The sequence below is a fragment of the Mus pahari genome, chromosome 4 (genome assembly GCF_900095145.1).
Source record: "Mus pahari chromosome 4, PAHARI_EIJ_v1.1, whole genome shotgun sequence".
In the NCBI taxonomy this organism is placed as follows: Eukaryota; Metazoa; Chordata; class Mammalia; order Rodentia; family Muridae; genus Mus; species Mus pahari.
Genome location: NC_034593.1, coordinates 132,982,032 through 132,999,162, shown reverse-complemented (window position 1 = coordinate 132,999,162; position 17,131 = coordinate 132,982,032). Strand labels below are relative to the sequence as shown.

At 42.5% G+C, this 17,131-nt stretch overlaps 1 protein-coding gene across 4 annotated transcripts in view; it reads right to left on the bottom strand.

Moving 5' to 3' along the window:
• Positions 1 to 4,121: 4,121 nt before the first annotated feature.
• Znhit6 (zinc finger HIT-type containing 6) overlaps positions 4,122 to 17,131 on the bottom strand; it is a 33,353-nt gene continuing 20,343 nt past the window's right edge. For all 4 annotated transcript variants that reach the window (XM_021196567.2, XM_029538093.1, XM_021196564.2 and 1 more), the window contains 2 exons: positions 9,334 to 9,455; positions 4,122 to 5,810 (listed from right to left, as the gene is read on the bottom strand). In XM_021196567.2, coding sequence (XP_021052226.1) covers positions 5,770 to 5,810; positions 9,334 to 9,455 — 163 coding nt within the window. In that variant the 3' untranslated portion in view covers positions 4,122 to 5,769. The remainder of the gene's footprint in view (positions 5,811 to 9,333; positions 9,456 to 17,131) is intronic.

Below are 17,131 nucleotides of genomic sequence, written 5' to 3'. Positions count from 1 at the left end.
AAAAGATAGTAGTAGCCATTGTGCTACTAGAGCTAGATTTAAAGGCAATCTTCCACGTCAACTGGGTCTCTTATCAATTGACTTTTGGCTTAGTGATTTGTAGGTAAACAAATGTAGTTTACATGTTACAGAGAAGGAAAATAGAACCATGATAAAAAAAATCTAATTCCAAAGAGACTATGAGACAACTGATGGTCATTGTTCCTTCATACACATCACAATCTTTAAAAACAAAAGGCAGAGATCGGTGAAGTCTGGGGTTATTTTGGTTTCACGCTCCCAAAGGGAACTGTCCTTGATAATTTGTCACCTTTCAGAGGGCTATACAGCGTTGCTTGTTGGTGTCAATGGGGTGAAGAATGTTGTGGCAGAGTAAGAGAGGACTCTTCTTCCCTAAGACCTTTGACTGAGACACTGGTTTTGATGACTCTCTAGCTGTCAAGTCTTGGGACTTGTCACACTCCACAGCTGGAAGTCACTCCAATACATGAATCTCTTCTTTTCCATTATATGCTTACAAATTCTGTTTTCCAGTTTCATGGGCTCACAGTAGAAGTGAAGTCATTAGTTGACTCTTGGTTTTTTGTCTTTAGAATCCAGGGTTAGGTGGCAGTAGATGACCGGCTTCTGCTTCCATGCTGGTCTCTGTTGAAGCAGTGCAAAAGCAGTGATCTGTCAGGGAAGGGAGGGCATATCCATTTGCAGGACACTCACACATGGGCTGCACCTTTCCCAGGAGCATGGGTAGCCCTGGCAGACTACAAAGTGAAGACTGGAAAGGAGTCTTAGGGTTCTCTAAGACTTCCCTGAGCCTTTTCTCTTCTTTCCAACTGACTTAGTCTTAGGAAGGAATCTGCCTTCACAGGATGCAGCTGCCTGGGGCTGGAGGCCACAGCAATATGCTTGTATTACAACTATTTCCTCCCTCTCTTCCCCTGAGAAAGGCATTCGTTTCAAAGTAAATTGGTCTCTTATAAGATTTACAATCACCTTTAACTTGTCAGAAATGATAAACAACCTGAACTTAATTTTTTATAATTTGAGAACTTTATATGTCTATACAATCACATATATTCCCATTTCCTCTTCCAACTCCATTTTCCCATCACGCCCTTCTTCCATTTTCATGTTTTTTTGTTTGTTTTTGTTTTGATAAACCACTAAGCCTAGTCAGTGTTGTCTGTAAAGAATGATTTTCCCTACCCCAGCAACTATCCTCTCCCAGTAGCTCCTCAGTAGGGGTAATTCTGAAGATCATCTGTGTCATTTATATAGGGTTTGGCTCAGCATGAATTCTTTTTTGTCAAAGTCTAATTCCTTTTAAAAGATTTACTTGTATGTATGAGAGTTTTGTCTCCATTTACATATGTGCACACATCTGGTGTCTACAGAGCTCAAGAGAGAACACTGGATATCCTGAACCTGGAGTTACAGGTGACTGTGAACCACAATAAAGGTGCGGAGGACAGAGCGTGGAACTTCTGCAAGAGCAACAAGTTCTTTTAACTACTGAGCAAGCAATCTACTTCCTGTCCGAATCTCTTAATGCCACAGTCTGGCAGGCATATGGACCGAGGGTCTCAATTTACATTAGGAGTAGAATAACCAACTATTTTACTGTATTACAAAGTGTGATTTGTCAATGAGCAAATATGGTAAAGACTGTTGCTTGTGTCTCATCTCAATACCTTATTGATCCCCTGACTTAGTAAAACTATTCATCATTTTCAGTAAAAATCAAGAAAACCAGCTGGGCAGTAGTAGGATACACCTTTAATCCCAGCACACAGGAGGCAGAGGCAGGTAGATCTCTTCAGTTCGAGGCCAGTCTTGTCTACAGAGTGACTACACAGAGAAACTGCCCCACCCCCCCATCAAACCAGTCTTCCTCTTAATTTCTGCCTGGCAAACACCTGCAGGTGAGATATAAGCAGAAATGTTGTAACACCCGGAAACTGTTGTTTTACAGTGATAGTTATAACTATGTTTATTTGTAGTCTTGAATATTGAGGTTCTTCTATTTTATTTAGAAGATTCTATGGTCCAATAGCCTCCTTTTAGTATACTTCATTTCCTGGTTATTAAATTCTAGTAGAGTTGCAAGAGGGAAAAAAGAGCAGTACTTTGGCTAACCTTCCTGAACACTTCAAGGGATGGATAGCATGGCCTATCACAGAAAGCACTGGCTTCTTCCTCGTCACCAGCAAAACTAGCTTTTCTCAGTACAGTAAAACAGTTCCCTATTTTTAGTTTTCTGACAGAGCAGAGTCCTTACCTGGCCAGGTCCACCACCTTTTCCCTGATCCTTAGGTCACATTTGCACGGTTTTGATCTAAGAAGAGGAATTGGAGGCTGAACAGTTTAGAGCAAAGTCTCCCATCAGGAGGAGATGGGTCAGGGATGTTTGAACTCAGTGGCTAAGAGCAGAGAAGCCAGCCATTCTCAGAGGTGTTAGCAGTAGGAGTGGGGAGCACGCTGAGCAGCAAACAGCAGATTTTACCATGACCAGTAATGTAATGGAGAAGTCCAAGCCACTCAGATAGACTACTGCTCTTTGGAGAAGTAATAAAAGGCAATGTAGGAGATTACAGAAGAATATAAAGTGTATTTTTGTCTAAGTTATTGAAATTCAAATAAGTTTTAAAAAAAGATTTATTCATTTTATATATGTGACACTGTTGCTATCTTCAGACACACCAGAAGAAGGCATTGGATCCCATAATAGATGGTTGTGAGACACCATGTGGTTGCTGGAAATCAAACTCAGAACCTCTGGAAGAGCAGTCAGTGTTCTGAACTGCTGAGCCATCTCTCCAGGCCCTATAAACACTTTTGACAGGTCTTGGTACTAGGGACACACAGGGAGAAAAAAAAAAAAAAAATCAACTCAATGGTCACAGCTGCCACCTAGGAAAGCAGTGAAGAAACACCTGGGCCATTCCTTCCCCTTGACTGTCCACATGGGTCAAGCCACACAGTAGCTTCCTTACAAAGTCTATTACCTGGACCGCTGGATACCCACTGTCTTTGCCCCCGCTACTCTTCCATCTCAGCACTTAGAAGTTCTGTCTGTGAGGTCCAAATGGGGTGAGAACTGTTACAGGTTTCTAAGCTGCAATGCTGCAGAGGCCAAGGACGTTGGCTGAACAACTGACCAAGCTTTCCAGGGAGAGATCTGAAGCGGAGAACTTGAAAAACACCTTCCAATCTGTCAGGGACACGGAAAGATCACTGTCTCTCACAGTGGTGAAAGTTCTAAAAGCAGAGAATCCCAGTGCCTGGTTAGCCAAGTCTCCCAAATACTTCAAAACACAGAAACTGGATTCTTTTATTTTTCTTTAGGAACGCAGAGTACCAGTCAAAAGGAGGACCACAGGGCTCTAGGAAAATAAAAAGTTACTGGGCTTTAGGGACTGTCTCTGCACCACAGATTTACACCATATGGACTTAAACCAGAACCGATGTTCAAGAGCCAAAAGAATCAAGATACCAAGAAGTGGATTGTGACAGTTTCTTCTAACAGCAAAAATAACTAGAATGCTAAACAGAAACCCAAGAGAAACTTCAGTTTTCTGAAATAAAAATGTGAAACCACTGTATAAAAGTCTTTGCATCTCCTAAGAGATAGGAAGTTTGCTTTTAAAAATAAAACCTTCTTGAGTTGGTTTTCTTCTTGGGTGCCTATGTCAGAGATGAACATATATCTCTAGTCTATGAAATGAACACTCATACAGTCTCCAAGACCTTCCTTGTCTGCCCTGCTAGCTTCATAGATTTCCTTCAACCATTTGATTTCTGTTCCTGAAGCCTTTCCTAAGGATTCCAAAAGACCCTATCTCCCATAACTGCAATAGTGCCCACCAAACTCTAGCCCTCAAGCCTGTCCTAAGGGCATGCCCAACAGTTATAGCTGGATTCACCAGCAGGCCAAGCACATGACTCTTCTGATGTTCAATATGCCAAAGTGGCAGTCGTCTAGTTATTGTGGCATGTTTGTGTCCTTTCCATGTGGGCCCACTGTCCAAGCAGTCTGGGACAGCCATGCTGCCAAAGGCCTGCTGTGATAGCTCTCAGCAGTACTTAGTTCAGTGGTGGCTAATTCACAGGAGACAATGAAAAAGACCAGATGCCAGCGTTTTGGGAGAAATGGAGAAGAGGGTCTAACAAATTATGAACAACCTTCTTTAAATAAAAGAAGAAGTGGTTGGTTGGGTATCTATCATCCCAGAACTAGGGAGGTGGAGGCAGAAGGACCAGGTAGGTGCTCAAGGCTTCTTGGCTACGTGTGAATTTGCAGCTAGCCCAGAAAATACAGATCTTGTCTTTAAAAAGAAAAAATAAAACAAAACAAACGAATAAATAACCCAACAAGTTTATCTATGAGAGCAGCTCTCAGACCTCATTAGATAAGTTTCTTTACACAGAGGAAGGTGGTAAACACAGAAACTCATAACTGGTCACAAGCATGAAGAACAAAATGTCTGTGGCAAGTTTAGTCACAGTAACTTGAGACAGCAGGAATCCCAGATGGTCTCTGATACAGAGCCTACCTGAGATTGTAGCCCAACAGTTAAGGATGTAATCTAAGAAGCTCAACTGTGTTGGCTTGAATACATTGCTGGTTCACTTAATCTAAGTGGTCTTGAGCACACGCCTTAATCTGGCTGGACCTCAGTCTCCTCCATATGATGACGCTGTATTTAAGTGACTCTGGAGATCCTAAGTAAAATATCACAGTAAGGAATGGAAAGAAAAAGGGGCTCTGGAGCCTTGAATTACTCACAAAGAATATGAAACAGGAAAGAGTAGGCTCACACAGCTGGCTTGTCAAGGGCTGAAGGATGCAGCGTGCATGTGTGCAGCCAGAGGATAACTGTGTGTGCTATGCGTGTGGACCACCCTGATTTTGAGACGTTTCTCACTGACCTTGAAGTCACAGAGTAAGCAAGGCCAGGCTGGCCTGGGATTACACGCCTGACAGCTGTTGCTTTTTCTGTAAATGTGGGTTCTGAGGTTCAAATTTAGGTTCTTGTACTTGCAAATTTTATGTTGTAAATTATGATACTAATCCTATATGTGATAATTAGCAACTATGAAAAGCTGTATTTTGTCTTTGAAATCACTGTTTAAAAACTAAGAGGCCAGGTACAGGTTCTCCCCTCCTAGAAGGTAATCCATGGACAGACTGCAGATGACAAACTTGTCACTGTCTCAGTCTGTATCCTCCAGAATTTGTCAGAATCTAAGAGTGAGCTTTAATACCACTGTCTTCTAGGGCTCTCAGAGACCCATTCCAACCTCACCTCCTGTAGGTATAACATGAGTATTCATTATGACACGTGTGATGGTTTGCATATGCTCAGCCCAGGGGAGGCACTATTAGAAGGTGTGGCTGCTTTGCTATGAGGCATTCTCTTCAGAGAGATGAGACCACAGAGAGCCAGCTTTGTGGTTGATACAGATGACCCTTGGGTTTGGTCTTGTGACAACCCAACAAATAAAACATGTTTTCAGCTTATAGAAATAAGCATACTGAATGTCTAGTAAGGATTACACCAGTCAGGTGCACAAGGAACTCATCCTATGGAAGAGGGTTTATAAGTCACTTAGCTCAAAAGGCAGTAACATTCTCCCCGTGAGAAACATTATGTTGTTTAATTACTTTTTAGACAAACAACACACCACCCACTGACAGACCCAGTCACCCAGCAGTCCAGTAACACACAATCTTCTCAGCCCTCTGGGAACGTCCACCTTCTTCCACAGTGCTCAATTTCCATCGCCGAGCTTCTGGGCAGAGTCACTTTTCACTGGGAAAAAAACCATGTAAACAGAGAGTCAGATGTTTATACTGCGCAGCCTGTTTTGTTTTCTCTTCACCGCTCCTCCCTTCTGATGCATAGCAACAGCGCTGTGCACAGGGACAGACTGTGTCATGTACCAAGCAGCCAGGATCCACAATTCTGAACATAGGAAACAGAGAAGTGATGGGTGAAACTGGCAATTATATCCTGTGAGGTTATATCCTTCCTGACTGTGCTAGACTTGGGGACCAACTGACCGGCCTCTTAGTTCAGTTATCCCACACTGATGACACCAAATAGACCACCATTACCACGTGGCCTGCCTACATGTGGCTGGAAACATTTTTATATATGTGTATATTTTAAATTTAACTTAATGGCAAGTATAGGTGAACGAATGAAGGCTGGCACAAACGGAGCACCTCTGAAGTTTTTTATGCCCAGGGTAAGCACCACCCAGCTGGGCACTGAAGCCAGTGCTTCATGACATAACCTAACCTCCCCTCCCTGGATCTGTCTCATTACATACAGGATACTGAGCCCTGTAATTATATGTTACTCTGTCCTTATAGATAATGAAATTAAAAGGAAGTAACTTATTTAAAGCACTTTTAAAATTGTTAACATTAAAATATGATTAGGGTCTGGAGCAATGGCTCAGGGTTAAGGGCCTTTCACAGAACCAAAGTGTGGATCCCAATACTCAACAGCACACAGGGCAGGTACAGAGACCTAGGAGATCCAACATCCTCTTTTGGCCTTTGAGAGCACTGCATGTAAGTGTGAGTGCACGTGCATGCGTGCGTGCACACACACATACTGTTGTACACATTTAAGTAAAACTAAACCTTCAAGGAATTATAAAGAGATTATTTTGCTTAAAGTTACTACTGTTTATCTCCATGAGGCAGAGAAGCAGAAAGAAGCTGATAGAGGATATGCACAGGCTAGATAGATAAGCTTGTCCCTCTGTCTCATATTCCAACTGACCGCTTCCCTGTGGTTCATTTAGATCTACAGTTGTACTGGAACCAAAACAACAGTTGTCGAGTCTTTCCTATGGTAAGGCACCAAAATATTGCCACCTCAGGTAATATCCATCTTGGGAGTTTTATAAATTCCTGAACCTTCCTTTCAAATTCCTCTGAGATCCTATAGGTGAATTATTTTGCCCTCTAGCTTTCTCTGCAGGGGTTTATCATGTCACCCACTGTACACACAACTGAGCTGTCCTTTCTTATGTCTGAGCCTCACCTTCACCATCACCTACACAGTAAAAGGTAAAGAAAACAAAGAGGGCTGAGGAAGGATGGGGGAGGGGAGTCAACAAAAGAATTTATTTTCCCAGTGAGAGACTGGTAATGTTGCTGATTCATCTGAGAAGCTCCGCAGCAAGGCAGCCTTTTCTTTGCCTTCTAAAGCTGCTCAGCTGACTTTTCACAGGGCTCTGTCCTTTTCCTCATAGGACAGCACAGGCTGCTTTCTCAAGTCACTCCTGCCATGGGCCAGAGCTAACTGGCACTTTCCTGCTTAGCCCTTAAGTGGTAGAGTTAACCCTTTCATTCCTTAAAGAGAGAAGGAAGGACATCGAGCAATCCAAACCCCTTGCTGGTGAACATAGCAACCCCAACCAAACACTGCAACAGTCACCAACTGTACACTGCATTTTCCAGAAACACCTCTTCCCCCAAAGAGAACTCTATTCTCAGGATAAAAATTCAATTGGAGAGAACAAAACTTTCAATGCTTTTCCAAGAAAATGTTCAGTTCTTTTCTTTTCTTTCTTTTTTTTAAAGATTTATTATATGTAAGTACACTGTAGCTGTCTTCAGATGCTCCAGAAGAGGTCGTCAGATCTAGTTACAGATGGTTGTGGTTGGTGGGATTTGAACTCGGGACCTTCGGAAGAGCAGTCAGTGCTCTCAACCGCTGAGCCATCTCACCAGCCCCCGAAAATGTTCAGTTCTTACAGAACCTCCCTCATCATAAGCCACGGGGCAGAAGATCCACTACAGGACTGCACAGAGGAGCTTGCAGTTTGATGGGCCAAGGAAAATAAATGCATGTCCTCAGGCCTGCCCTTCCTGCTAAGGGATGCACTTAGGACACGCCAGCCAGGGCAGGACCCTTGAACTCTGTCAGATTCTCTTTGCAGCTGCAGTCCTAGACAGCCCTTTACAGAGAAAGAGGAGCCACCTGTGTGTGCCTGTAAATAAGTCTAAAATAAAGCAACAAATTCTACTTGAGGCTCCAGTACAGGATGAATTACCCTTTCTTACCGCTTCATCCCAGGAAGCCTTGCCTGAATCAAGTGTTATTCCTAAACAAGGTGAAAGAGAAGCTGTGTGTGCTGTTTGTTTACACAGCCCATGTTTGCCCTGGCGAGGAACTCACTCTACAACTTTCCCTGAAACCAATATTTAGAAGACTCAGCACTATGTTAATCATGTTGAAGAAAAAGGTTTTTACAAAAAGTTTAAAGAAGTAAAAATGATTAATTAAAACTGAAATTTCTAATGTAAAAAAAAAGGGCTATTTTCAAATGGTAAAAAAAAAAAGAGACAAGAATAAATATAAGGCTTAGAGATTCTTAAATTATTTCTAAAAAACTCCACATTTGTTAATCAGTATCTAGTTTCAAGATATAGCACTGAAAGAATCTTCAAAAACTTTTTAAATAATTTTATCCAAGAAAACAAAAAAATGACGTACATACATGTGGAGAGAACACCTTACAAACAGGCCACATTTTGTGATGCAACAAAACACAAACCACACTTGCTGACTAAAACTATCTAAAAGTCCCGATTCACACAGTCTCTCCTGTCTGCTGCAGTGCAGCCTGGCCTGTATCCACGATTTCTCCGTTGCAATGTTATCTCAGGGTTCTGAGTAATCTCATTCTAAAAGTAAGTGCTGAGCTTTAAACCAGCCAGAGACTCCTGTGTTGTGTAGCACTGCAAGGTTACTTCCATCAATGGCTGGAACGCAGCTAAGATTTTTATACAACACCAAACCTTCAAACACCACTCCTAGCTTTAGCAGTTTTAATATCCTCTCACATGGACAAAGAATCAGAAGAGGCAGGAAATAAAACCAGTGAGTTTAAAGAGGTAACTAGAGAGGCGTGGCCATAGCAGCTTAACTAAACATGGCCCAGATTTCACATCCAGTGAGTGTTCCCTGCAGCAGCAGCCTTTCCTAGAAGGGAGGACAGGAAGCAGTCATTTCTCATTTCGGGAATCTCCTAAGTTTTCAGTAGACAGTAAACTGTATCTTGACAATCCAAATAAGCCAAAACATCCTTTCCAGCAAGACACCCTAACCCACCCATTCCAATCAGCATCCTAACCGGCACCCTTTCTAATGGGGCAGAGATGACGCCTGCTTATTTGGTACCTCACAACTGACTGCTGTACACAGTCAATTCTTTTACATCTATAAACACAGTGGGGAAGCACACAGATAAAACATACAAGCAGCCATGTTACGGCTTGTCCCTTTAAAAAGGGACAGCCACACTGCTTACCTTGAAGTAGCTGCATGTCATTACCAGATCCTCTCAACACCACGTGCAAAGTCGGGTACTCAATGATCACTTTGTCCCTCAAGTTGTCTGAAAGGCTTTTGTAAGGATCCAGTTCATGATACCTTAAGAAAAAAAAAACAAAACCCACACTCATGTCTTCTAAGAATCCAGGCAAAAAGACTAATATTGAAAAGAACGGGCAGGTGTAGCAGTGCCTATAACCAAACATGTGAGCAGCCGGGGCGCGAGGCTCATGGCTTCGAGGGCAGCCTAGGCTACATACACATCGAATTCCAGGCCAGTCTGGGTTACACCTCAAGACCTTGCCTCAAGGGATCAAATAACAGCAACCAAAATGTACAGCAAGCAGGGCACGGTGGTACATGCATCCATGTCACTTACTTGGGAGGCTGAAACAGGAAGTCTGAGGTTAGTCTAGGAAATGACTGCAAGATGCCATATTTAGAAAAAAATATCACCAGATGTTGGCACTTGAAAAAACCTAGAGCAAGTCCCTAGTTTTCATACAGACTTGGAAATGAAGTTTTTGGTTTTTTTGTTTTTGTTTTTTTTTTTTTTTTACAAAGCCAATGTTCAATGAATCATGAACTTTTCTTTGACAGGCGAAATTCAAATTCCTCAAATCTACTTATTTTGAACTTTAAAAGTATAACTGGCTACAAAATACTTTTGTAGATAGTCAATTCTACTTATAACAGGTTTCCAGAAGTTTATATTACCATGCAATTAAATTTGGTTTGTCTTGATACTTTAACACTTTTGGTTTCTGAATGTGATAAAAGAGAAATCTAAGAATTACATTCTATTGGTCACGGTATCAGATGTAGCTGATAACACACAGTAGTTAATTAGCAACGTGCACTAAGGAACAAGACCGCTAAGCTCAGGAGACAGAGTGGGCGGAAGGTGCGTCCTCCTGACGCTTCCTTGGCGCGCGTGCTCTCCTCTTTCCTCTCTCTCCTCTCTCTCTCTCTCTCTCCCCTCTCTCTCTCTCTCTCTCCCCTCTTTCTCTCTCTCCTCTCTCTCTCTCTCTCTCCCCTCTCTCTCTCTCTCTCTCCCCTCTTTCTCTCTCTCCTCTCTCTCTCTCTCTCTCTCTCTCTCTCTCTCTCTCGTGGTGTGTCAGCTTGCGCAGTAACAGTATGTGCAGGAACATGTTGGCATCTGAATGTCATTTCAGGTAAATAAGAAAATTCCAAGAAGAGGCTCACCAGCTTCATTCTTCCCTACCAATGACATATGACACTCATAGGCAAACCCACAGCTCTTCCAAGTATTTGCTGTCCTTGCAGAGGACCTGGGTTTGGCTCCCAGCACCCACATGGGTGGCTCGCAACCCTGACTCCAGTCCCAGTAGCCCTAAGTCTCTGGCCTCTCCAGGCACCAGCACTCACATGCACATGCCTAAACAGCACACGTGATGAAAATAATAATACAAAAATCAATCTTTAAAAAAGAAAGCACACTGGAGCGTGAAGGCTCAAGTGCTGAGATGTCCCCTGGAAGCTCCATAGCCTACAGTGATTCAGAATAAATCGCTGGTGAGTTTCGGCAGCTCTTAACATCAAGTTATTTGTATATGGAGCTATGAACTCTGGTAACAGCGATTTCTGTTTCAAGGCTGTCCTGTGCAACAGGGGAAACAGGTGTGCTTTAAAACTACAAAGCCACGCCTACCGTGGTAACAAGACTTCCTCAGAGGAAAACACTTGAGAGACTGAGTGTGAAGAAACCTGTGTGTGAGCTTCTCTGATGATCACTCTACCAAGAACTGGAGTTATTTATTTCATAATCACAGAGCATTAAAAAAAAGCATGAAATGCAGAGTAACTGTGTTTTCTGAACCAGCATCTGTGGTCGGTCACACACCATTCTCTCCCTGGGAAACAGAAGACAGATGTGCAGAAAATATTTTACAAGTGGGTCCAGGATTTAAGGATTAAATGCTTTACATCTTTCAAACATCATTCCCTTAAAAATAAACAACGTGGGGCTGGAGAATGGCTCAGCAGTTGGACTCAGTGCTCTCGCAGAGGACCTGGGTACCATTCCTGGAGCCCACAAGACACCTCACAACTGTGTGTTACTGCCCTTCCCGGAGATCAGATGCCCTCTGCTGACCTCCACCAGTACTACATACATGTGGTGCACTACATGTATGCAAAGCACACATTCACATGCATAAAATTAAAAATAAATTAAAAAGCATCAATTAAAATAACCCCCAGTTGTAGTTACACTAAGAAAGACAGGAGACTACATTAAATAACGGAACAGAAAATTAATGTATAGTACACAATGATGCAACTGAACTTTTCCTAGGGGCAAATACTACCAGGGGCCTTCTCAGGCTGCAGGGGGCATAATGAAATAGCTTACCTTCTACACATTTAACCCTAAGCACAAGGCTCCCCCTAAGGGACTGCACAAATAAAGGGATGTTTCTATTGATTTTAGCTTTTCTTGGCAAATGATTTTCTGTGTATAGCTAATACTTTCAGTATTTTACCTCACTGTGTACTTGGTTGCTTTAGATTGCCAAAAGCTACATGGACTCAAACTCCAATATTACTGCTATTTAGAAAAAATACCATGCTCCCAGCAAAGGAATGTTCACAGGTACATAACACTGATGAGTACATTACACATCAGATGCCTGAAACTGTTAGGGTCACACCTAGTTAATTCGAGAAGCCAGTCTTACTGCGCAAACCAAGCAGGCATAATGCAAAACACTTACTACACAGCTTTTTACAGCTGTCAACTAAAGAGTTGTAATGTTGGGTTTGTTGAATGTCCTTTATTTATATGTAACTTGTGTGTGTGCATGAGTGCATGTCCCACCTGGGAGGAGCCCTCAGAGGCCAGAGGCAGTGATACCCCTGGAGCTGGAGGCACAGGTGGCTGAGTCTCTCAACATGGTACTGAGAACCCAGGCCTGGTCCTCTGTGAGAGCAGCAAGCTCCTCTCGCTGCTGGCCACCTCTCTGGCCCCTGATCCAGGGTTTCAGTTAGTGTTTGCCCTGCATGGTTACTGGCCTCTACCAGAGGAACACTGCTCTTACTGGTCAGTAAGCATCCAGACCAGTGCTTGTGACTGTGAAATTCAATGCAGACTCTCTTAGCTCAAGGTCTGAATTCTTCAGATTCTAGTACATGAGTACGCACAGTGACTAAAAGTGCACTATGGAAGTCATTCACAGAAAAAGCCTGTTGAATACAGACAGGGCTAACATTTTAAGGACTTGGAATTTAGCTAAATGAAGCGGTAAGTCTTACAGGAGTCAAAGTCCAACTCTGCTATTACTGGTCTATGATTCTGGGCACATCACTTCTAAATTTTTCATTATTTTATTTGTATTTATTTAGCATGTGTATAGTATGTGCATGTATGTGTGTGCACAGCCTTTGTTGTTTGCTGATGCACATAATGTACTAGCTGTCTCTAGGGCATCCAGGAAGCCCAGGCATGGCTACTGCGCCTGGCTTTCCCAGGGTATCAGGGTTCCGACTCAGATCGGCATACCCAGGTAGCGGGTGCTGTCCCTGAGCAGCTCCCCAGCCCCTCTCATGTCTTTACTCCTGGTTCCTACTTGAAAATGGGGATGCCAGAGCTTCCTCAGAGCCAGGAGCGCTCAGTGACTAGACAGGGTCTCCCAGCTCACATACGCAAGTCTCAGACACAGCTTTAATGGAACTACAGGACAAAGAACTACAGAACTACACTGGGTTTCCTTAGTTAAGAAGAACAGCATTCATGTTAGCATTAGGCACATTTTTTACCTTTGTGTACATTTTGCCTAAGTATAATATGACTTTTAGCACAATCCCAGACCTCTGTTGTACTGTCATGTTTATTCTCAAGGGTCTAAAAGTACTTAAAATTCTTCTGTTTCCAATATCCTGAGGCAAGTTTTCAAAGTTCAGTTCTGACCCTCTTACAACACTCAGGCTCAGATCCTCTGTCAGCCAAACCCCAATGGACACCTTCATCTTCCTGAAATTTCTGCAACTCTGTTGTTTTCATTAGCATGACTCAGGTGTCTGAGGATAAACTACTTAGGTTTGGAATAATCACAATCCCATCCTACATTCACTTTCCCCTCAGCCTCAGGGACACTATAGACATGTCTTCTTGTTTTACTTGTTCAACCTCCTCTAGACCAGTTGACCCTGCTCCCAACAGCCACACAGGGATATCAGCAGGGCAGCAGGCTCACTCAGGAGGCTCAACAGGTGTCTCAAAGGTTGATGGTAAATAGGAGCTGGATCCTCAAGTGTAACCTTGGTCTTGTTTCAATCTTTCAAAGACATCACCCAACTTCCTTCTGTCTGTCCCAGCAAACTAGGGCACAGGTTTCTATTCCTTACATTCTAGAGACTTAAAAAGAAGATGATCACAAATGACGCTACATCTCATCTAGGTGGTGACACTCTGGATCTCTACCCTTCCACTATCTAAAATAGAAAATAGCAAAGCTCAACTCTTCCCAGATGTGACAATTTCATCATTGTCTATAGTACATGGTATTTTTCCACTAAAAATAAGGTCACTGATGGAAGCAATCACAGCTCTAAAATTTCAAGCTGTGATGCACATTTGCCACAAACATAACCTATGTTTTAGGAGAGTGGTAGATATGTCTCCTCTTAGGTCTCTGGGTTAAACAACTGACCCTAAAGTACAGAACTGAACCTCTGACTTTCTGGGGGGCTGGGGGGAGAGCCCAAGACTTAATAGGGTGTAAGTCAGCTCACTGTTATCTGGTGGCTTAATTTTTTTTAAAAATTATGGCTTATTCTAGAATAATGGAATTCAGTAAATGCTGGAATAGATTTTTAGTTTGTATATCTTAAAAATTTATTGTTTTAAGGTTTCTGTTTTTAATTAGTATCCCCTTTTATTAGTTATTAAGAATTGTATATAACTTTGATCACATTCATCCCGCCCCACACTCATCCAGACCACCCTCCTCCTATCTTCCTCTTCCTCTAAAAAACCATCAAGTCCCATAATACTTTTGGATGTGTGGCCACTAACTGGAGTGTGATCAACCTATCAGGGTCACACCCTTACAGATTAACTTTATGATCCTCATTAATTAGTGGTGGGACCTAGTGTCTGCTTCCTTTCCCCAGGCTGGGATCCTGTCTGGCTTGGGTTTGCAGAGGTGTTGTGGACACTGTCACAACTGCTGAGTTCATATGCACAATGGAAGGAATTCAAATGGAGTTACCTTATAATGGAGTGACAATGTCCCCACCACGGGTTAATAAACGGGTTGCCTCTTTTACAGCTATTGACCTGTGAAGTCCTATATCCCCAACACTAAGAGCTACTGCCAGTGCTCTTGGCTAGCCTCCAGAACTTGACAGTGAGACTCTACTGCCAAGCACACCACATATCTAAGTCAAACAACACAGAAAAATCAAGCTCATCCTGCCCTGGAAGCTCCATCCATCCCTGCTGGCTAGCTCTCACAGTCTCGGAAGGTGCTATGCGCTCTACTGGACAAGGAAAGCAAGCAGTAGTCCTACACAGCTGTGCACCCCCTGAACGCAACAGTGACAATAGGCCTGGCAAGATACACCCACTGGTATAACAGTGGTAGAAGTGTCATGGGGGTAACTATGGTTGAATTTAAGACCTGCTCCACAAGGAGAAACGTTTGCCTGGCACCATTACCAGGGTCAAGAACCTGTGGTTAGACAGTCCATCAGCCCTGAGGAGAACCTACTATTATTATTCTGCTAAACTGATTCTTAATGACTCGGTGTTACACTCATAGCTTAGTGCATCTCTCAACCCTCATCAGAGACGCACACACGCGCACACACCATACACTATTCACACATACACACTCCCAAATGGAGACGCACAGCGAAGAAGAAAGAAATGTGCTGGGGTGATATGCAGACACGCCGAGCTTTAGACTTAACGGGGTGTGTAGGTAAAGATAGCTGGAGACCAGGCCCGGTGTTTGGGAGAAGGACTGCCAATACGTGTAATCTGAAGGATTTGGGAGAAGGACTGCCAATATGTGTGATCTGGGAGCCACGAGTACAGACGTAATAGCTGCTGCCATCTTAAACAAGCTTCTGAATACTCATTGCTCCAAGACCCAATTTATTTGAAAAGAAATGTAAACCAACTCGAGTATGTGCACACTGTGGTGAGCAGCCTGCGAGAACAGCTAACACTGACCTTAGTATGCCTCCTACAAGAAATTATTGGCTAAAAGAAGCTGTTACTTAAGAAACATGATGCTTAACTCAGGCCAGTGTGAGTCACATGGAACTTCATACAGAACACATTTCCTCCTTTTACCAAGGAAACAGTCTCTAGGATGCTAAAACCAAAAGAAAGCAAACTGAAATTATATATATATATATATATATATATATATATATATATATATATGTGTGTGTGTGTGTGTGTGTGTGTGTGTGTGTGTGTGTGTATGTATATATGTTGTGAAAAATATCAACAAAAAATGTGGCCTGTAAGATCTAATATGGAATGTTTTAATGTAAAACAAACAGGGCTTTAAGTTCTCTGTAAATTATGTACTCTGGAAAGACAATGTTATTATCTCTTACTGGAACAACATTCCTGGTAAGGGATCTTAGTCATGTAGGTTGTTCTCTTTGGAAATCCAGCCGCAGCAGATGAGGTGTATGTGCAGGCTACCTGCTGGGACTGACTGTTTCAGTCTTCCCAATTTGACTGGTTTCCAGGACCGACTACTCACTGACCTTCTCTCTGGCTCATGTCTTCTGACAGGCACTTCTGTTACTTTTCTGTCCTCTACACTTTGTCTTTGTTAATTCAAATTTCTAGTGTTAAAATATTTACCATCAGTTCAGCAATTTGTCCTGTAGTTTAAGTAAGTATCCTACAATTGTCTTTTTATCAAAAACACTTTGATGTCCTTGAGTTTTAGAAGTGAGCATTGTGCCAAACAGTCAAATCTGACTAGTTTAATGAGTACTTACTACTTTTGTTCACTGTCCACAGCCCACTTTACTTTGACTCAAATCTAAGCAGAATAAACCTCACCTTACTTAATGAAGGAAATGAGAACAATATACCAACCTAAACAAATCAAATAATCAATAAACAAATAAGACCAAAATGCAAATCATTACCTTTTGTTTTACAACTGTATACAAATAATATAGGCTGCCTTCCCCAGATCTGGTAAAACTGAATTATCAGGCTACCTGAATAAGTATAAGGCAATCATGCCAAGCTCATACTATAATAACTAAAATAAAATATTATTTCATTTTGTTCAAGGAACCGGGGTGTTAGATTCGTGTACTGATGCTAACAATGAGCAAGCCTTCTGTACAGTCCCTGGACAGTGGCTAACCTCTGCTACTTGCAGTTATCTCAGATAACACATTTCCCCCCATATTTTTCTTTCTTTCAGTGTAGCAGATTAGAGACAGAGATTTGGGGAACCAAGATGGCCAGCATTCTCATGGTCTCCCTCATTCCTGTGGACCCAGATAGGTGCCACCTCTCAGTAGCAGCCTAGCACAGGGAGTTGTGGAAGCTCAGTGGTGGGGACATGGCTCCACAGGCGATCTAGTCATGGATGAATAAAGCCCAGAGACACTTTCTCAGCTCATGGTTTGCCAGACCCCTCTCTTTGCCTTTCTTGTGGTGCTCTTCTGAAGACAGTTCATGCAGCAGCCACCTGATTAGGTGAGCTTTTGAGCTTCCAAGATTATAAAAAATTTTTTTTTTTTTTTTTTTTTTTTTTTTGGTTTTT